Source organism: Anopheles ziemanni, chromosome 3 (assembly GCF_943734765.1).
Source record: "Anopheles ziemanni chromosome 3, idAnoZiCoDA_A2_x.2, whole genome shotgun sequence".
Taxonomy (NCBI): Eukaryota; Metazoa; Arthropoda; class Insecta; order Diptera; family Culicidae; genus Anopheles; species Anopheles ziemanni.
The window spans coordinates 31107026-31126108 of NC_080706.1; the positions used below are offsets into that span (position 1 = coordinate 31107026).

The 19083-nt window shown below is 48.4% G+C and overlaps 1 protein-coding gene across 1 annotated transcript; it reads right to left on the bottom strand.

The window, feature by feature from the left end:
* Positions 1–1813: 1813 nt before the first annotated feature.
* LOC131288190 (mucin-2-like) lies at positions 1814–18368 on the bottom strand. The gene is made up of 5 exons (XM_058317303.1): positions 18335–18368; positions 9531–9715; positions 6024–6240; positions 4703–5242; positions 1814–4203 (listed from the first exon to the last, which is right to left on the bottom strand). Exons 1-5 carry the CDS (start codon positions 18366–18368, stop codon positions 1814–1816), a joined length of 3366 nt encoding a protein of 1121 aa, XP_058173286.1.
* Positions 18369–19083: the final 715 nt, after the last annotated feature.

Consider the following 19083-nt stretch of genomic DNA (forward strand, 5'->3'; position numbering starts at 1 on the left):
TTCCGGGTAGGTGCATTCGTAAGTCCTCTAGTTCAGAACGTAGCATATTTTTTGCCATGTCTTTCCATTAATGATGGGAACGATTAGCTTTTTCATTTCTTTACTTCCTCCAGCAAGATATTTAGAAATAAATGAAAATGAATCCATTTGCTACTGCCTTAGAGAGAAGTATAAATGCAAACTAAAAGATTGCACCAAATATTGCATCTGTCAGTTGCAGTATGGAAATGCATTCGCGGTCGTTGGCATCATTTGAAATTGATATCATGGTCAGAGATTCATAAGTATTTTATTTTATCTATGTTTTGGTACAAAAATAAAAGAAATATAACAAAAAGGGGTGAAATAAATATACCAAAATCATAAAGTAATTTGTTAATATGCTTTCAATGTAGAAAAAAGTATTATTTGTCAGAAAAATGAGAAAATGATTCATTAAAATTCACTACTTTTATTGTATGCCTTAAGTTCGCGGCATCAATGCGTTATATGCTTGAGGTGGAGCTTATCATAAAACCCGTTTCTTTTGTAAAGGATTGAATCAAGTCTCACTGAATCTTACCTGTTCTTGACTATTTGCTAATTACTTTAGAATCGGATTGTTTGTGCCTTTTTACACCATGATTTATCCAAAATGTTTTTACTGTTTGATTAAAAAATTTATTTACAAAATGATCATTCCCGACACAAACTTCAGACACCACATTTGATCGAATAATTTTCCATTTTATAGCAACCATCTTGTCTGGGCAGCTGTCAGTTATCAGTTAATCAGTTTTTTATTTTCTTACGAACACAATTTTGAAACCGCAATTGTATTTGTATTCCAGTCGCAAGAAAATGACGCGTTGGTAAAGTTGTAAATGATGAAGCAATGAGACTGCGATAGGAAGATTGTGTTGAGCAAATTATAGATGGTAACGAATATAAGAAGTGACAATAAAAGCTTTACTGGCAATGGATGGTCGTAAGTGGACAAATATGAAGATGCAGCAGTAACTCAAATAGTGTTTGCTTTTATACTAAAACTGATGCCCGATTTCTTCGATATAAACTGGTTCGTGGTAAGATTAGGGCGACTTTTAAGAAATTCCTTTCGTACTTTAATATCGCCCAACGAATGGATCATATGCAAAACGGCAACACTTTTTGCATTTGTATGCGAATGATATAAACAGCGGTAAACGGTGTGTGTCAGTGTGTGTACAGCAAATACTGGCTCCCTGCAGGGAAGGTGCTTCGTTGGGCCCTGCACTTACTTCCTCTGGTGCTGCTTCCTCTTCCATCGTTGAGACACCGGAAACACACAGACACACTCTCTCCCTCTCTCTCACACAAATATACGGTTCACCGGTAGGGTATTTAAGGCTAATGGCAGTATATTATCATCATATGTAGTGGCGCACAGCTGCATCGTCACGGTGCAACATCAACTCGATGCATGTTCTTCAGTTCCTTCCCTTGTTTTCGACTCCTTCTCAAACTGATGAACTACTCCTGTCCCGTTGAGTGTGCATCAAACGTCGCAGCCCGGACGCAAATCTTACGGTACTTAAACGATCTCAATTCCAAACGATCTCAAACGCCCTGCGACACCTCGAGCACGTTTAGAATCGGATGGAGACGCCTGGTGTTTTTCATGGTCACCTTCTCGGGCGTTTTTCTTTCATTCACGTTTCACTCACACACACACACACACTCTTAGGCACATGCACTCATCGGATGGGGATTTTTCTTTAAAGTCTATAGCACACATACCCGGACATTCGCTCATTCACACACACTCATGCATTCAGTTCAAAGGGCATCGGGTTTAGACTCGTTTCCGGCCAAAGTCTTCGACGATGTCGTACTCGGGCAGATCGGGGCTTCCGGTGTCGTAGTACGCGTAGTCGTAGCTATCGTCCTCCGGTGGCCGCTTGGTGATGGTGGCGTTCGGTGGGATCGTCGGTGCCTTGGAGAATGGGCGCGGCGTGGCGTTGCTTCCGCTGCCACCCTTCGCCCCGTGCGAACCCGTCTTCACCCGCGAGTCCTTGCGGTGTTTCAGCTGGCTTCCGGCGGGGCCACTCTTCGGCGTGACCGCGCCTGCCTGATCCTGGTGGGAGTCCTTGCGGCCAGCCGCCGCCGCCGCCGCCGAGGTCGTCGTCGGTTTGACCGAGGAGGACGAGAAGTACTCGTTGATGCGGGCCGCCGCCTGGCGTGCCCGCTCGAGGATCAGGTCGTTGCCGCTGGCGGCGATGTTCTGGGAGTGTGCCGTGCGGAAGATTTCCTCCTCGTCGCTCGTCGAGAGGGAGGCAAGCCCGTTGGTGTTGCGGGCCGCCGACAGGGCCGCCGCCGCCGCCGTCTTCGCCTTCACGCGGTTCCGGTAGAAGTCCTTCTCGTACAGCTCCGGATGGTACTGCCCGTCGTCCTCGTCGATCTCTGGCTTCGCCGAGGACGATGTCACCACGATCGGGGACTGCGTGAGACCGGCCGCCGGTTTCGGTGGTGGTGGCTGGAAGAACCGGTTCGGCGGAGTCACCGCCTTCGCGGTGGTGGTGCTGGTGGTAAATGGAGCCCTTGTCGTCGTCGTTGTGGTCGTGGTGACGGGGGCCTGCGTGGTGGAAGTTGTCACCGGTGGGATGGTGGGAATGTATCCCGGGTACTTCGTCGTAGGCACCGGCCGCGGTTTCTCGGTGGTCGTGGTGGTGGTCGTGGTGGTGATGATCACCCGCTCCGTAAACGGGGACTTCTCGAGCCCGATCACACTCTTCTGGTTGACGAACTGAAGCAGCGCCTTCTTGCTGATGGCGTTCGGCTTGAAGGTGGTCGGGTTGTACTGATCCTTCGGGACGAGCGTGGAGAACTTCTTCACCGTCGACGGTGTGTGTCCGTCGGGGCCGGAACGGGAGATTGCCTGGTAGCGTTCCTTCGGGACGGCCCGTTGTAGTACCGCCGGGGGAATGGTGGTGATGGACGGTGCTACCGTCACCGGAGCTGCCGTGCTGGTGGTGGTGGTTGTGGGCGCATTGAAGAAGGGATTGAAGAACGCACTCTGCTGAGGAGCTGGTTGTCGCTGGCGGAAGTTCTGGGACAAGGATGGCGAGAAGGTCGTCGGAGGGACGGCCGTCGTGGTGGTGGTGGTGCTGGTTCGACTTCCCTGGTACTCGTTGTAGTTGAACTGACTTAACCGGCTCGGGTCGACGTTGAAGGTGCGCGACTGCGGGCGAAGACGCTGCGACTCCTGAGGCGTCGTCACGGCAGCCTCGTCGAAGGAACGTTCCGTGGCGCGGTTTTCGAAGGCTCCTCGGGGGCGAATGGTGGTCGGTTGGGCGGAGAAGAACTGGAACGGGTTGTTCGGGGGCGCCTGCGAGCTGGTCTGCTGCTGACGGGGTTGCGAGTTGAAGCTGAACGGCTGTTGCTGAGGTTGGTTAAAGTTCCGATCGGTCTGGGGTGAGGTGATGGTGATCTTGAAGTTGCCATTGTTGTTGCCCCCGAAACGCTGAGCAGGTGCCTGCGTTGTGGAGCTGGTCGTCGTGCTCGGCTGTTGTTGTGTGTTGGAGTAGAAGGTGTTTCCTCTACTTTGCTGCTGTTGCTGTTGCTGCTTGGCAAATGGCGCCGGTGTGGAGATGATGGCCTGTCCGAAGCTTTGCGGAGTTACTGGTTGTGAGTTTCGGAACTGTCCCACCGAGGGCTGCTGAGGTTGCTGAGGCTGCTGGGGTTTCAACACCGTCGTAGGCTGCTGCCGGAAGTTCGGGATCTTCGGAATGTCGACGAAATCGTCCGGCGTCGTCGTTTGCAGCTTGGTATTCTGTTGCTGTTGAGGCTGCGGACGTACCTGTGGCTGTTGTTGCTGCTGGCGTTGCTGTTGAAGCTGCTGCTGATGCTGATGCTGATGCTGCTGCTGCTGCTGCTGAGGATGATGACGCTGTGCTTGCTGCTGTGGCGCAACACTGCTTGTGACAACATTGGCCGGAGTAGTGCTCGTACTCGGTTTGCCCTCATTGCGGAGTGCATTCAGGTGATGGGCACGGACACTGCCACGACCACGGTTACGTCCACGGGTTCCGGGTTGAGCCGCCTGGCCCCGATTCGCTCCACGGGGAGCGTTGGTTGTCGACGTCGTCGTTGTCTTCCGGTACAGTTCCTCCTCGTAGTCCTCCTTTCCGTTGTTGCGATTGTTGTAGAAGTGGGAACTATGCGAACCGCGGAAGATCTCATCGTCTAGTTGCAAGGCATCGGCAAGGCGCGGGCAGCGTTTTGTATCACGAAATCGAAAGCAGCAGAAAAGATAAAGTGGAAAGAAAAAAAGGGAAACAAAACGACGGGATGAAACGAAAGGAAAGGTGGAACCATAAATGAGATTATTTAATAACACGCGTGAAAACCGTCAATAATCATTCAATTAACGAAGCGCTGAACTGGAAAGCGTAACAAGTAAAATGGGTGATAAATGGGAAATGAGTGAGGTCTGTTAAAAAAGGGTGGAATTGCTCGAAAGCATGCAAAGTTGGGCAAAGATGGCTGTCGGCCAGGTCATCGACAAAAGGTTCGCATGTTCCGTACGTGTGCCTGCTCCAATCCAGTCCGGTCCAGGGTTACGTTTTGCGTTTTGCAGGTCGAGTTCGTGAGTCGGTCCGTCGGTGGATGGGACACAGTTCGATGATGATGGTGGCATAACTACAACACTATCGCACTATAGCTAGAGAGCTATCGTATTTACTGTTGGAGTCGGTGTGCGCCGGGCGCGGTTGAAGCTGCTGCGGCTGCTGCTGGGAGCGGGCGAAAGAGGGCGTCGTGGTGCGGATCTCTTCCACCGCCGGACGTCGATCGGAGGGGGTGGCGGTGGCCGCGACCGCCGTCAGCTGGCGGTAGTGCTGGGCCTGCAGTAGCTGCTGCTGATTGAGCAGAAGCTGCTGCTGCTTGTGGTCCAGGTGCTTCTGGTGCAGCTTCGTCGGGACCTGGCTGGTCTTGTAGAAGATGTTCTCCGCTGGAGTCGTTGGGCGAGACGTGGTGGTGGTGGTGGTCGCCGTCGTTGTGGTTGTAGTGGTGGGTGTGGTGGAGGGGAAGGTGTTGGGCTGGCGGAAGTATTGTTGTGGCTGTGGTTGGTGCGGATGGTGTTGTTGCTGCTGGTGCTGCTGCTGCTGCTGTTGTTGTTGCTGATGAGAGGGTTTTTGTGCGCTAGGGATCTGATTCGGGCTCGGCGGTTGCTGCGGTTTGGAGCTCTGGTTAACAATGTACTGCTTGCTTCTTCGAGCATCGCCTGTAGAAGACGTAGATCGGTTTTATAATGGATCCACAAGGGATGTCAAACAAATGTGTTTTAACTAAAATGTTTAATAATATTATGAGGCACATTTTGTTGAAATCGTTTTTGCTTTACAAAATTATCTTTACGAATCTATAGATTTTTAGCTGACACCAAATGATACACAAATGCATGTTAATCATCAATAACTCAAACATGCTTAGGACTCTATATTCGATTACTTTTAAAGAAATGTGTGGATGATATAAACAAAGGCATTGCCATTTACACTATCATTGGAAAGATTTTTTTCTGGAATATAAAAAGAATACAACACTTGTCTATATTATTTCTGCGACAAAAAGCTAAACTAACAAAAACAACCTGGTTAACCAGTTAATGTCAAATGATTTGAAAAGAAGAAATAACAGTAATACGACAATAAATTGCATAAAACTTGCAATTCGTGTTTAGCTTAATTCTTTCGGTGCAATTTCACTTAAAATTATCCTTTCAATAATGAAATTATTAAAAACATTGCAAGGTTTTATGCTTCAAGAATATTTTACTTACTTATGGCAAATAAATGCTCATTTTCGAAATGGTTTGATTAAATGTGTGTTCATTTCTACTATAAATTTAAGTCGATATTATTGCAAAATGTGTAAAATACGTGTTTAGTCATGAACCAACTTTAGAATGAATTACTTATTATTTCATCATCGAGAAAGACAGATGGCACTGGAAAATATAGCTATAGACATAGCGTCTATAGGTCACCCCCGTCCCCACTTACTCGTTTCCGCACGCTGCAGATGGAAGGTGGCTTCCTCCTCCTCGGCGTACGGGGCCCGCTTGCTCTCGAACCCGGAGCCGAGCCGGTACAGGTCGAAGTTGTCGCTGCCGTAGTACAGGGTGGCCGCCTCGCAGTCGACATCGCCCCAATCGGCACAGATCTGGGCTTCCTGATCGAAAGCCGTACCATTGGGGCACAGGAAGCGGAAGTCTTGCACCTGCAATCGAGTCAGCAGTACGGCGTTAGGTTGAACGGTTTTGGCTTTGATCGGTGGAAAGGTTTTAGCAACTCTGTTGCGGCAGGCGAACACGAAACGGATTAATTGAAGCGACCGCAACTGGAAGATATGATTGGTGGGGTGGGAAAATGTACGACAATCAAACCGGGGGGTACACCTGCGCCCCCAAAAGGGGGAGACTGCGCAAGAAATGTCGGAGGTGAAACAATGGAGCAACCCTTCGGGCGAGGTGGGGATGGATTATCGCATGAGGTGTGAAGTAGGTAAGCGTGTTCCACGTGGCGCAATGGGCAGCCAGTTCAACCTCGGAGTTCCATAAACTCCCCTTTGGGTGCTGATAACCTTCACGTACAGGTTGACTACGCAAGGAAAACGCAGTATAAATGTGATATGAATTCGCACGCACCGCAACCCGCACGGTGTTGTAGTATAGGACCGTTTTTTCCCCCTTGTGTTGGTCTCCAGATATGCACAACCGGTTGGAAACCCACACGAACCTGCGGCTTGGATCAAGTAATTATAGGCTTTTCTCGAATGGGACGTGTGCACGCGACTCCGTGCACTTCGGCGCATAATTCACGGGGACTGCGCATTGCGATTCGGAGTCGGTATGCACATGTTGGCTGCTGCCAGCTTCTGGCGCCAACTCGTCTGGCCAGTCCGTGCCTTTGGTTGTGCGCGTGTGCCGATGGGTTTACAGTCTTTCTGCCCCACTCGCTTTCTTGACCTCCGCCAAAGACAGGCGGTGAGGTGTGTTAATCGTGGTAGCCGGCCACCTCATCCAGCTGGCGGAAGATAAGATTGCCACCCGTGACGCTGGCATGTGCTAGGCTCGCTCGGCTTGCTGTGTGAACGCGATGATTAATTGTTGGCGGTCGGTGGCGTTTGTTCGTTTTAAGATTTTCCCACTTTTTTTGTGTGTCGTTGTTGTCGTTTGCATCAAATATTTCGTGTGCAGACAGTAGCTGCCCCTTTCGGCTGGCTGAAGATTGAGCAATGTATGCTTTTATTACCGACAAATGCTGGGAGTCGCGGTGCCAAGCTCGGGAGTTTTGTTTGGTTTGTTTTTTGCGCGACCGTTCACAATCGACCATAATCTGCCTAAATAATCGTTTATTATTCATCGTGCTGATGATGGATTATACAATCAGCGGCGCAAAAGGGTGAAAACCGAAATGCATCCGCCGGGTGGCGATGAAAATTTTGCCGACTTTTCATTGCCACCCCGGTTTCGTTAAATGAGGAAACGTAATTAATAAAGCAGAAAAAAAAGGCAGCTAGACGGTATGATTGATTAAGATCAGCGCGCGCTCGGAGGACGTTTCGGGCTGCATTGGGAAGCACGGACTGTTGAGACCTGACTTTACCCACGAAAAAGCTGATTGTGCAGACGATTGGCAAATGAGCGAAGGACAAGCGACGGTTTTGGGGGAATTGCATTTTTAACAGACAGCACACAAAAGTAATAGAGCTGTTTACAAAAACTGACTCTTCAAAACTAGTAGCATTTTGAGGCACAAAACCAAAACAAAAAAAAAAAAAAACACAAGGGAATGTGCTTCGCTGCGGAAAGTGTGAACTTTAAATGTGACCCAAATTGAACGGTTACGTCGCGCGGGGTTTTCGAGGCGCACGAGGAATCCGTCCGGTTTGCTCGCGCCGTTTCGGGCAAATTTGAACTTTTACGACCCATCATCCCGCCGAGCCACCGCGATGGGGTCTTATAAAATGTGATTTCAATCTCGGTTTGTGGTTCGAAACCGTTGGGGTCGTTTTTTTGGCTTTGGAAGAAGTGGATGTTCCGATTGAAAGTTTTGTTTTGGAGACTTGCGAGCTTTTAAACAAAGAATCATCGCAATAAAGGTGAACAAGAAATAAAAAATGGATTTTTGATGATGGTTCATTATTTACCTAAATATGAGAAATGTCATTGGTCCTTTCGCTTTAATTTCATTTCAGATTTGTGAAATTGAATGTTTAGAAAAAGAATTGGGAAATGTTCGAAATCAATCAATTTTTTTATTGAATGTAAGGTTCCTTGGGTTTATTAAACAATTGTTCCTTACTTCGAACAACTATTGCCTCATCTTGAATCCATTTAAAATCCACCTCAACCGAAGCGATCTACACCAACGACTTCTTCCGTAGCATAACCAGCCCGTCGCGACATAATCTATTCAATCGGTGACATTTGTAACGGGTGCCGGAATGTGCCCCGCGCAGCGTGCATTTTCCATTTCCCGCCGCGTCGTGTCGATCGATCTCGTGATCTTCATGACGACAACACACCCCACAAAGCGGCACACATCCCCTTGGCGTCCTTGCGTGTGCATTCGAGCACCCGTTAGGGGGTCCGAAAGGTCGTCCATTTTGTTACGGCTCGCGCATTGGGAGTAGTTCCGTTCTTGGAGGCGTTTTTCACGACTTCTTTTATTCCCCCTTTGGGTGGGTTTGGTGTTTAGTGCACCTGATGACCCGCTGGGTGGGGAGGGACGTGTGATGTGTGGACAGCCTGCCGAAGTGATCAAGCACCTGATTGAGCAGCCGGGCGACAAGGACGCTGGGTTTGAGTGGGTTTCGATCACGCTGGCTAAACAAAATAGAGAAACAGCTACAAGGGACTCCCACAGTTCCTTGCATCGATGCGATCGTTCCGATGGAAATCGCGATCGGGAGTTATTGGATCGGAGGAGGGAGGGTGGGGGGGACAGAGAAAGGTACGATTGTTTCGATCGGATCCACGCGCGCAGACACTCGTGGCTTTTGGAGAGTCACCTTGTGCCGGTGGTTTTGGTACCTCTCGATCGACTCACCCTCCCCTCCCCCCTCTTTCCCCCCTCCCAGGCGTCAAATGAGCATCAAACGGTTCAACTTTAAAGGTCACGCGAGTCTCTTGGGAACGGCCTGGTGTGGTGCCGTTCGGTTTCCCTCTCCCGCCTGGATGGAAGTCACTTCGTCTGCACGCCACACACAACACAGCGGGCATCACAGGTTATGTGAAGCGTTCGGTTTTGGGGGGAGGTTGGGGCTTTTTTTCCTTCTCTTCTTCTTACCCCCAGTACGTGGGGTTATGCTCGTCCATATCTGGATACTGGTTAGGGCTGAAGATGGATTGCGCGAGCTCGACCGTCTGCGGGTCAACCAGAGGTCAACATTTTCGTTGTTGAGCGCTTTTATACCCTCGGCGTTGTGTGAAATACCATTTGTTTCCTCGCCTTGCCGAATGTGTCGATTGGACGAAATAAATCCCACGGAAAATCCATACTTACTCCGACGCCGGCCACCTTCACGCACACGTGGAACATTTGGCACTGCGTTTCCGAGTCGGCGTAGTAACCGCCGAGGATCTTGTCCCGGCAGGTGAAGCCCGTCTTCGGCATGTTGTCCAGGCTGTAGCGGGGTCCGGACAGGAACTGTCCATCGTTGCTTACGATTGCGGTGGCCACTAGGAGAACTACGGGAGAGAGAGACGGCAGAGGAAGAGGGCATTACTAAGAGTGTGTCAACACCGTGTTATGTAAGACTCGACGTTTTGCGTCACCTTCGCCGGGACGCTGATGATAAAGTTCACTGGAACATGGTGAAGATTCGTAGAATCGGAACTGGCACAGAATCTGCCGAGAACGATTTGCATCCCCCGACATTTAGAGGCCTCGCGAAGGGCACAACATCGGCACAAAGGTTAATCATCTTTCGAATGACATTTTCCCACAGTTAACAGGATAATCTTCAGCTCCGTTGTTTGGAATGTATCGAAGGGGCCCTCCTCACCTAATAACTGCTCCGAAAATGACACTTCTTGAGACATCGGCGTAAAGTTCGGCAAATACGAGATCGTCTCCCTAATGCCTTCAACCCGGTACGATAACATGCTAAACGGTGTCGAACGGTTCGAGTTTTGTTTTCGTTTTTTCTTCCTTGCGACTTTTTAAATCGTTTACAAACGAATTCGCCATCGGCGGATGCTCCTTCCCAAAAACCCGTTATGTTTTATGCAAATTGGCGATGTTCGATGTTGCGCACGGTCGGCGGTGATCGTCGAACGGTGGGACGGCATTACAATGATGCTTCACCCGTCGCTCCTCATTGTTGGCGGTTTGTGGGTTTGGGAAGATTGTTTTTCTTGTTTCGTGGTCTTGCGCGTGACGAAGGGTCGCGATGGATTGGTAGATGTTGTCTAAGCATCCCTTCCGGTTATCACGATTTCGGTGTAATGATTTCGAGCCCATCCACGATCCGGTTGAGACGGCTACCAGATCGGTTTCCCCTTTGCGATCCATCGCTGCCTCGGATCGGAGGGGATAATTTTCTTCCCTCGGCGCAGCGCGGACAACTCGAGCGAAAGCTGACCTTTTGCACCCGCCATTGGAGGGTCTGTTTTTGCTCAGCCCGCCCTGCTTCTTAGTAGCCGCTCGTGACCCCCGGGTGGCTTTTCCGTTACATTCCCGGTTGGAAATGGAACAAAACAGCGCAGAAGAAAGCGTTGGAAATCCAGCAGTTGTCATTGTCTTATCTGGGAGGCGTATGTTTTTCAATCTCTCAATGACCCGAACCACGACATTCGAAGAGTTTCCGGTGGAAAAAAAGGTCCCCACAGACGGGTACCGGGTTTCGCAGTGTCACCAACATCCAAGTGCGTGTTCCACAGCGTCGATACGCTTCGTTGATCAATGCAGAACTCACTGCTTTGCATTTTATTTCCTTACTTATCCAGACTTTTTTTGTTGTTTGTGCATGCCTCACTTCGGACAGTTTAATCCACGACGTAATGCCACAGCTGACATTGACGTCACATGCCATCCCGTTCGGAGTTCGGTTGCATAATGGTTGCGCCGCTTTTCACAGGCAAGAAAAACTTCGTGCTACTTCGTTCCTATGCCGTCACTCGTCCGGCAGCTTCCCATTGTGCGATCGGTGTGATATCTTAAGGAGATCCAAAAAGATACAGGTCCCGGAGCTGACCACTCGAGATGGGCTGCTCTGGTGGAACGACGTGGACACTTGGCCCTGTCAGCGTCAGCACCTCCGAAGAGTGCGGACTTGCAGCTGGCGGACATTTAACCTCCAGATCATTACCCAATTATGGTCGAATCGATTCGGCCGGGGCACATTTTCCGTTTACATGCTCATCGCTTCGCTTCAGCTTCTGTGCAGCTACCATCTTTTTTCTTTTTCAATTCGCCATCGTTTGCCCCGAGCTACCGTTGTCTTTTTCGAGTCACCGAGAGGTATTCGGCCGACGGTAAATGGTGCCAGTAATGCCGCTTTTTTTTTTTGGACGCTTATGAACATAAAACATAACTGTAAAGGCATCGACAGTTTTTGCCGCTGCACTTACGCTGTGGATCTTTGCGATTCCAAAGGTGGAAGGTCACCGGTGAAGGCTTTAATGCCAAAAATAGCCCGAAGATGATGGTCATCTCCTCCCCTTTGGTTGGTCGTGTGGGTTTGGAATGTGTCTTTGTATCTAGTCAAGTGTTGCTTAGAGGACCTTTGTCGATATTAAGCATGAGATGAAAAAGCCGATCGTTTCGGTGATCATCATATTCATTCTTTGCGACAATCTAATGCAGAATAATTAAGTGGTTTCATTAAAACCTCAAATTCAAATGAACTAATTTATGATGAACTCAAAAGGAGATTGAAGTTGCGTCCACATCTACATCAGATGAACGATTTGGTTCGAAAGTATCCGTGCAGCTCAATTCATGAACTTATATTTCTCACCATCGAAAAAATTAACAACACCAGATCAAAATTTAAATCTTTAAAGCTGTCAGAAAGAAGAATTTACGTGAGCAATGTTTTCTTCTATTTAAAGTTCAAAATCTATAAAATTGATGTACACATTTTCACTCCATACAATTTTATTTTCCTAAAACCTAATACATTCTTTGAAATTTTTTAGTTCGAAATTTTAGCAGGATTAACACATCGATTTAATTCTGATGCGGTAGAAACAGAAGATGATGAAAAATGAGTCACCGAACGGAGAAAAAATACCATTTAATGAATGGATGAATGGACTATATTTGATTGGTATTCAAGTTTCTATTTGTAGCACATTGTTTCTAAGAGTTATGCAATTTGTGTAAGGTAAAAATTATTGCATAAAGCTGGCTACGAATAAATCTGATACCTTGATTTCACGAAGCAGTTTGAAGCATGCTTCAAAAATAACGAACTAAATGCAATACCTCATAAATAACTACCGCCCAATGGCGCACCGGTATCTCCGTTCCCGATGCGCCAGTGAAATCAAAACGGGCGAGATAAATCTTTCAAACTCTGCGGCGCCTAGAGCTTGGCAGCCTAAATAAATTCCTACCCCGAAAAATTGCACTTTCGAAATACTTTGGCGCTGCACATTCCGTGCACATCGCACGGTTTGCAGGGATTCACTGTTGCCTTGCATGATTGATGAGCAGTCGGGGGCGCACGAGGCACATTCCTGCCCGCGAGACTTAACTGTCCCGATCGGGTTTACGTTCGCGTAGCGTTCTGCACAACATTTTCGCCAACGGTATGTTTGTGGCTTCGAAACGGCACGCGTAATGGCTGAAATACCTGCGCTCGGTCCGGCTGGGCACGTTGGATCGGAATCAAAATTGAATGATTGCTACCTTCGGCATCTGGCAGGCAACTCCGTTCCGGGGGTGAAGGCACCGACACACGAGCTTTAACGGCGACCGCGCGCTGGGATGAAAAACATTGCAATTCGGTAGCGAAAGCGATGGGATTTCAATTACGCCATCGAGCGCGGCGGAATCTACTGGACGATCGCAATTGGGGAAAGATTCAACACGATAGAGGAGCAATAAGAGAGAAGAACCCCGGTTTGAACGGTCGGTTTATTGATGTACTGCCTTCGTGTCGAAGAGTTAGGAGTAGGAACTCATAAAGCTCCGTTTCGAGTGCATTCAATAACAAAAAAAAAACAAAACAATGCAAATCAGTCCGCAAGGAGACGTGCCCGGCGGGGTCAAGCGACCCCCGAGGTCACCGGAGGCCACGCGATCTGGGCCGAGAAGAGACCGACCACTCCGAGTGATCCGATCCCCGCTGCTGATGATTAACGAGCTTCACAGTGGAGGAAGATGGAAGGATCGACGGGCGAAGGGGGGGAAAATTCATTGTAATGAAACCTTACGCATACCGTAAGGTATCCATTCGGTGGCCAATTTGGGGGGCGCTCATTACGCCCGTGGGGTTGGGTTCGGAATTTTCCTCAACGCAGGTCGGCTAACTTTTTTCGGCTACCGAAGCCCGCGGATTTTGCAACCCCAAAAACAACAATTAAATTACCCGCCGAAACAAGTGAAGCGCCCGGTTTCGGCCAACCACCGGCCAACGCGTTGGTTACGCGATCGAGATCACGGCCGGCAAGGTCACGATGTGGCCACCAAACGCAAACATCGGCACGCACGCATACCAGAACGCGCTGACGACAGAGTATAATTCCCCAAACTGTGGGCGCTAGCGATGAGTGTCGAGATTCGGATCGGAAAATTGTCCGAAACCGAGACAAAAACGCTGCGTTGCGCTGAGAACCGTGGGAGACGGCTGGTGCAGTTGCATAAGCGTGCAGTGGAGTGCAATCACGGGATGGGTTTTTCTTTATTATTTACCAGGCCTCTCTCTCCGTCGCTACGTGGACGGATCCCGGTGTGTGGCGTGTGTTCATCGAGGCTCGGAAGCTCCCGAGAAGGGCCACGGAAAGCTAACAGCATCGTCGTCGCCGTCATCATCATCAACGTCGTCATCCTTTGGCAACACAACCGCGACGCAACGGTTCTGGTGGCTTATGGCTTAGCCCGAGGCGACATGGGTTTGATAAACTCGCCCGATAAACTCGTGAAACTCGAGATGTCGGTGGTGAAGCATAACTCGGCTACTCGTGGCGCCCCCCTTCCAGTGAGTAATCTGATCCCTGGGAGAGAGGCAAACATAAACCCCATTGGTTCGGCTTAATGGTCAAGCACGCGAAACCGTGTCCCAAGCTGGCGTACCGCCGAGAGTGTCAGAGGTCCCGGTACGGCGAGGTGATGTATGGTTGTTACCTTAAAGCCACTTCGCGATGACTTGGACTTTCACCCATCGAACCTCCTTCGATGACCCTTTGAAGATGTGGGTGTGGATGTTGGTGTTCTACAACACCAGAATGGGATTTGTTTTCTTTCACGCGGAAGCTCACCGAAAGGGCGGAGCATTCAGTTCCGGCAATGCTCGAGGAAAAGTGGAGTGAAAACAAATCAATCTTCTGGAACGATCTTTGCGTTCGCTTTTTGCTGTAGTCGTTAGAAAAAAGGAGAGTATTTTTGACTTGCCACACTCCACCCATTTTCATCATCCTTTTAAACCCATACGAACTGTGTGGGACACACAAGTTTACACTCAAAAATACCAAGGAAAAACACACTCCACCCTCTGCATAGTCACATCATCATCATCATCAACACACTCAAGCTATGGTTTTAATGGAATGCAGTTGCAGCCCTAGTGAAGCGGCGAAGAAATTGCGCAACTTGATTGAAACCCCGCGCAAGTGGCCAAAAGCCTTGAGTTTCCGTACGGCCCAACCCCAAACGAAGAATGCATCCCGCTCGTGGTCGGAGGGTTTTTCCATCCGGCAAGGGAACTTTATGCTGGGCGTTTTGTTTCGCTCACCCATTTCCGACGCTTAATTATTGAACTTCTGTGTGTGTTTTTGAGCGGTGCTTGGCTAAATAGACTTCTTTTCGGGGCGCGCTGGCCTAGATTGGGCACCCCCGGGGAAAACATTATTCAAGCAGATACGAAACCCGCAGAAGATTTTCTCACCTTTCCGCCGTGCGCGCGATTTGTTCGACGCGATAATCGACGGCATGACGGTGTGCGAAGCGATGCGTCGATTAGCATAACGCTATTGTGTGCCGGGGGCAAATTGGACAAGTTGGTTGTGGAAGTAAATGAAAGAAAATCACCTTTTCCGCCCTGGAGTCGTTTGGTAATGAGGTCAATGATATAATGCTCGTTTGATCGATCGGAAGCATGATTACGTTTTTCGCAGTTGTTATAGCATCTCATTATGGTATTGTATTGTAAACAAATCTGATAAGCGTGTGTGAGGCTTGTTAGGAGTGAAGAGCATAATGAAGCTACTTTTGCCAATGCAATTGTTTGTAAACAAATCACCTAAAGTACAACATAATGTTTTGTCTGTAGAATTGGAAGAGGTGCATATTAACTTGATTGAAAACAATTTACAAAGTCATTTTTGAAAATAAGAAATAATCACCAAAACCCTAGACTCAAAGCACATAGCATTCTGAAAAATATAGAAAATGAGAAAATCTAATTCGTAATGAAAAGTCATTGAATTATTGAGAACTTCTCGTTGTAGTACGACGGTGTTTGAGCTCAAGTTAGATAAATTTGTACAACACTTTCAATATTATCATTTCTCACTATAGATTTAAACAAGCCATTATGGTGGTTTTTAATTCGCGTTTATACGATTGTGGGGTAAGCATGAATATGTTGGTGGTTTGAATCTGATAATTTCCCAACAAATGGTTAATTAATCTGGCAGAAAAACATCCCATTAGCGCTGCTAGTTGATCGCAATGGCATCAAACCACTTACTGGATGCTGCCACAACCGCCGAACCGATGAATCATTTAAATTTGAACACTCCCGCTTGCATTACGCTCGCTGGACGGAAGTTGGGAAACAGCTTGGCTGAATGGCCTCAGCGTATTGCCAGACCCTCCACGGTAGGTCGCAGTTTCTATTTTTCGTCTGCCGATCCACCTCCCATTGATATTGCACTCTCACCCACACGGCTCGGTGCTGCAACGACGGCTCCTCCCAAGTCAGAAATAGAGACACACGAAAAAAAAAACAAGCGGTAAATGGTCGAGAAGAATAAAGACCCGTAAATTGGCTAAGTGGTACAATAAGCTGGTCCGGAGGTGCTTTTAAAGGCGTTCTCTTGCCCCACACCACATGAGATGAGATGTGTGTAACGATGAGCGGGGAGGAAGCACAACAAAAAAACAATCGTTTAATAGGAAAATGTAACGATGAATAGAAAAAGTAAAGAAAAAACCGGGCCATCTCAAAACGGTCGTAAATGGCATTAAAATTCTCCCGCCGCAAATGAGACCGAGATTTCCGCGAGTGTGGCAAATCGAAACGATGATGCCACGATCATAATAGCCGGTCTGGGTCGGTCGGTGTGTATGGTTAAGAATTATTTTAACCAGCGGCAGCAGCATCATCATCTCGTGCCCCTTTCGCTCCCTTGGGCCCCCGAGTTGGTTTGGTTTTTGTTATTATTACCGTGTCTCTTCACGGTACGGTTCCACAATTACCGCTGATATTTGTTTGAAGATGTGCCCAGCTCAAGGTTAGGACACACCGCGCTCGCCGACGCTCTCCGACGCTCTCGTCGGTTCGTTAAAGTTCAGTTTGATCCGATTGCCCAAGCTGCAATCCCCGGCTGCCCCATGGGGGACGATTCCGTCATGCCGATGGAGAGAAGAATTTTTCTCACGACTCGACACGCCACCAACGCGCACCCGGATCGAACCAGCGTCATGCAATCGCCGCGATGGTTCTGCCATTCGAGGTGATTGGCATTTGTTGGAGAGGCACAAATCGGAGCCCGAAATAGCAGCTGTAGGGAAAAACAAGACAACCACCACTGCACGGTTCTCGATCAACGCCAAGGCGGGCTGTCATTACTGCCGGGAGGCCGGGGGCGCTACCGAACGCCTGGGGACGGACGGAGCGGAGATGACCTGAAGACGAATCGTTCCGCACCATTTTTAACGGCAAACATCAATTTAAAGGTTGGCGAAGGTGTCAAAATGCTGATTAAAAATCGACTGCCTTATTGGTGGTACTATTTTATTTTTATTGCATCTCCGTTTCCGCCGCAAAAGGCAGCACAAAGGAAACTTCGCCGACGGTGCCCGAGAGTGTTTCCGTCAAGGTCGGGAACCAAATAGGCTTTTTTTGGGAAATTTTTCATTCGTTCGGCTTTAGGGCAGGCAAATTCGTGGTGATGTCAAGGTTCGTAGGTTGCGGCAAAGACGCATCGGCGATCGCGCATCTAACGCCGCCCGGCGGTGATGAGCTTTAATGGCGGCCGTGGAATTGGTTGGCCGTAAACCGGCGGATGTGCGTTTCCTGTCGCGACAAAATTGCGAAGCCCCGCCGGTAAGGGTGGCTTCCCGATGGTTTCATTTATATCCGATTAGGATGATCATGTGCGATCAAGCTCAAGGCTGTGGGGTTTAATGAGTGGTGTGTTTCAAGGCTGAGCGTCGTTAAACGAAACAGGAAGGTTGTTCGATTGACATTCTCACACGCATTCCTTCCACTAGGAGATTTGGGTGGAGGAAATGAAGATGAACTCAACGGAAAGATAATTTATTTGTTTCATTATCTTTGTGTCACTAATGGAATTTCTAGCACCATTGGCAGTTTTATTTGATTTTTATCAACCAAGAGGCCACAAAAAGAGTGCTGCAATCAAATCAGTTTGCTAGCCGAAGGCGGTATAGATATCTTCTTCGCAAAATCACACCTACAGAAAACCGAACCCCTGCTAGACATTTTCAGTCAATTTAAATCTACCCACGCCACGTGTTGGGTTGACACTTTCGCCATTCGATTTCCACCCAATTCGTCCTACCGATATGTCAAGGCACACATGGGATGGAAAATATTTGCATAATGCACAGCGAAGTTGTGAATTGGTTCCGTAAGTCATAGGCAAAGTCGACAACAAATGTTGAAATTTGTCGTGATCATAAACTGCACCTTCGCTGAGCATAGAATCAATTGTGTTTCTGACATCGTAGCGTCAATTAAAAATCGATGTGGTAAAGTGACGCAAGCAATAACCGGTTGCTTTACATTGTTTATTTTAGTTTTATCTTGATTCAACTCAAAACAAATTGGTCTGACACAGTTGAGTTGTGAAAGTAAGAGTGAAATATTCTCGTTAGAAAAACATATCTGTCTTCACTTTTTTTTTTGTAACCTGCAGTTAAGTTTAATCAGGTCAAGTGGTTCTACTTACCCGCGCAAAGTGTAAGCTGCTGCATCAGCTCCATTTCGAGGCCGTAGTAAAAGCTGCCAGTAAACCGCTGCTCACCAACTGGATGCTAATCCCGAGGCGGCCTTGCACACTCCCAAACTCTAGACAGGGATTGGTTTGGACGTTCTATCACTTTTTCCAGTACACAAGAGTCAGCACACCTTCTCACCACACGTGGCCGTACGTGTACGTTCGGCGATCAATTCTTATACTGCGTACCACTACCGTGCACCGGACGGTCTGTGTAAGTTGTAAGCAATTGATTGCACTTGGTTTTTCGTTTAACTTTTGTATTTATTTCCAAAATGGTAAAACAAAAAGAAACAAAATCTCACACACTGATGTGTTCACTCGCAATGCATGTTCGAACTAACTAGAAGCAGTAACCTGTAAAAATCAAAAAGTCGAAGTTGGAATGGTAAAAAGTTACAGCACGAAACTTTATTGGAGCACTTCTTCGGGAAAAAAGTCGTTGGAGGTTCGTCGCTTGGTAGTACGCGAAAATTTGGGCACGCTTCCGAAAGCAGGCAAACCGGATGTCGAACCGCTCCGCTGGTGCCGTAGATCATAACTGACAGCATGGAAAACCTTTTCGCATCCCGTCAGCCGCCGCAACGTCAGCATGCCCGAACCGCACATTAGTTCGTACGCCCCCTGATCGCTTGCTCCGAATGAGTAGTTCTATTTCCGCCCAACAGCCACATATGAACACAAACACACACACACAAAAT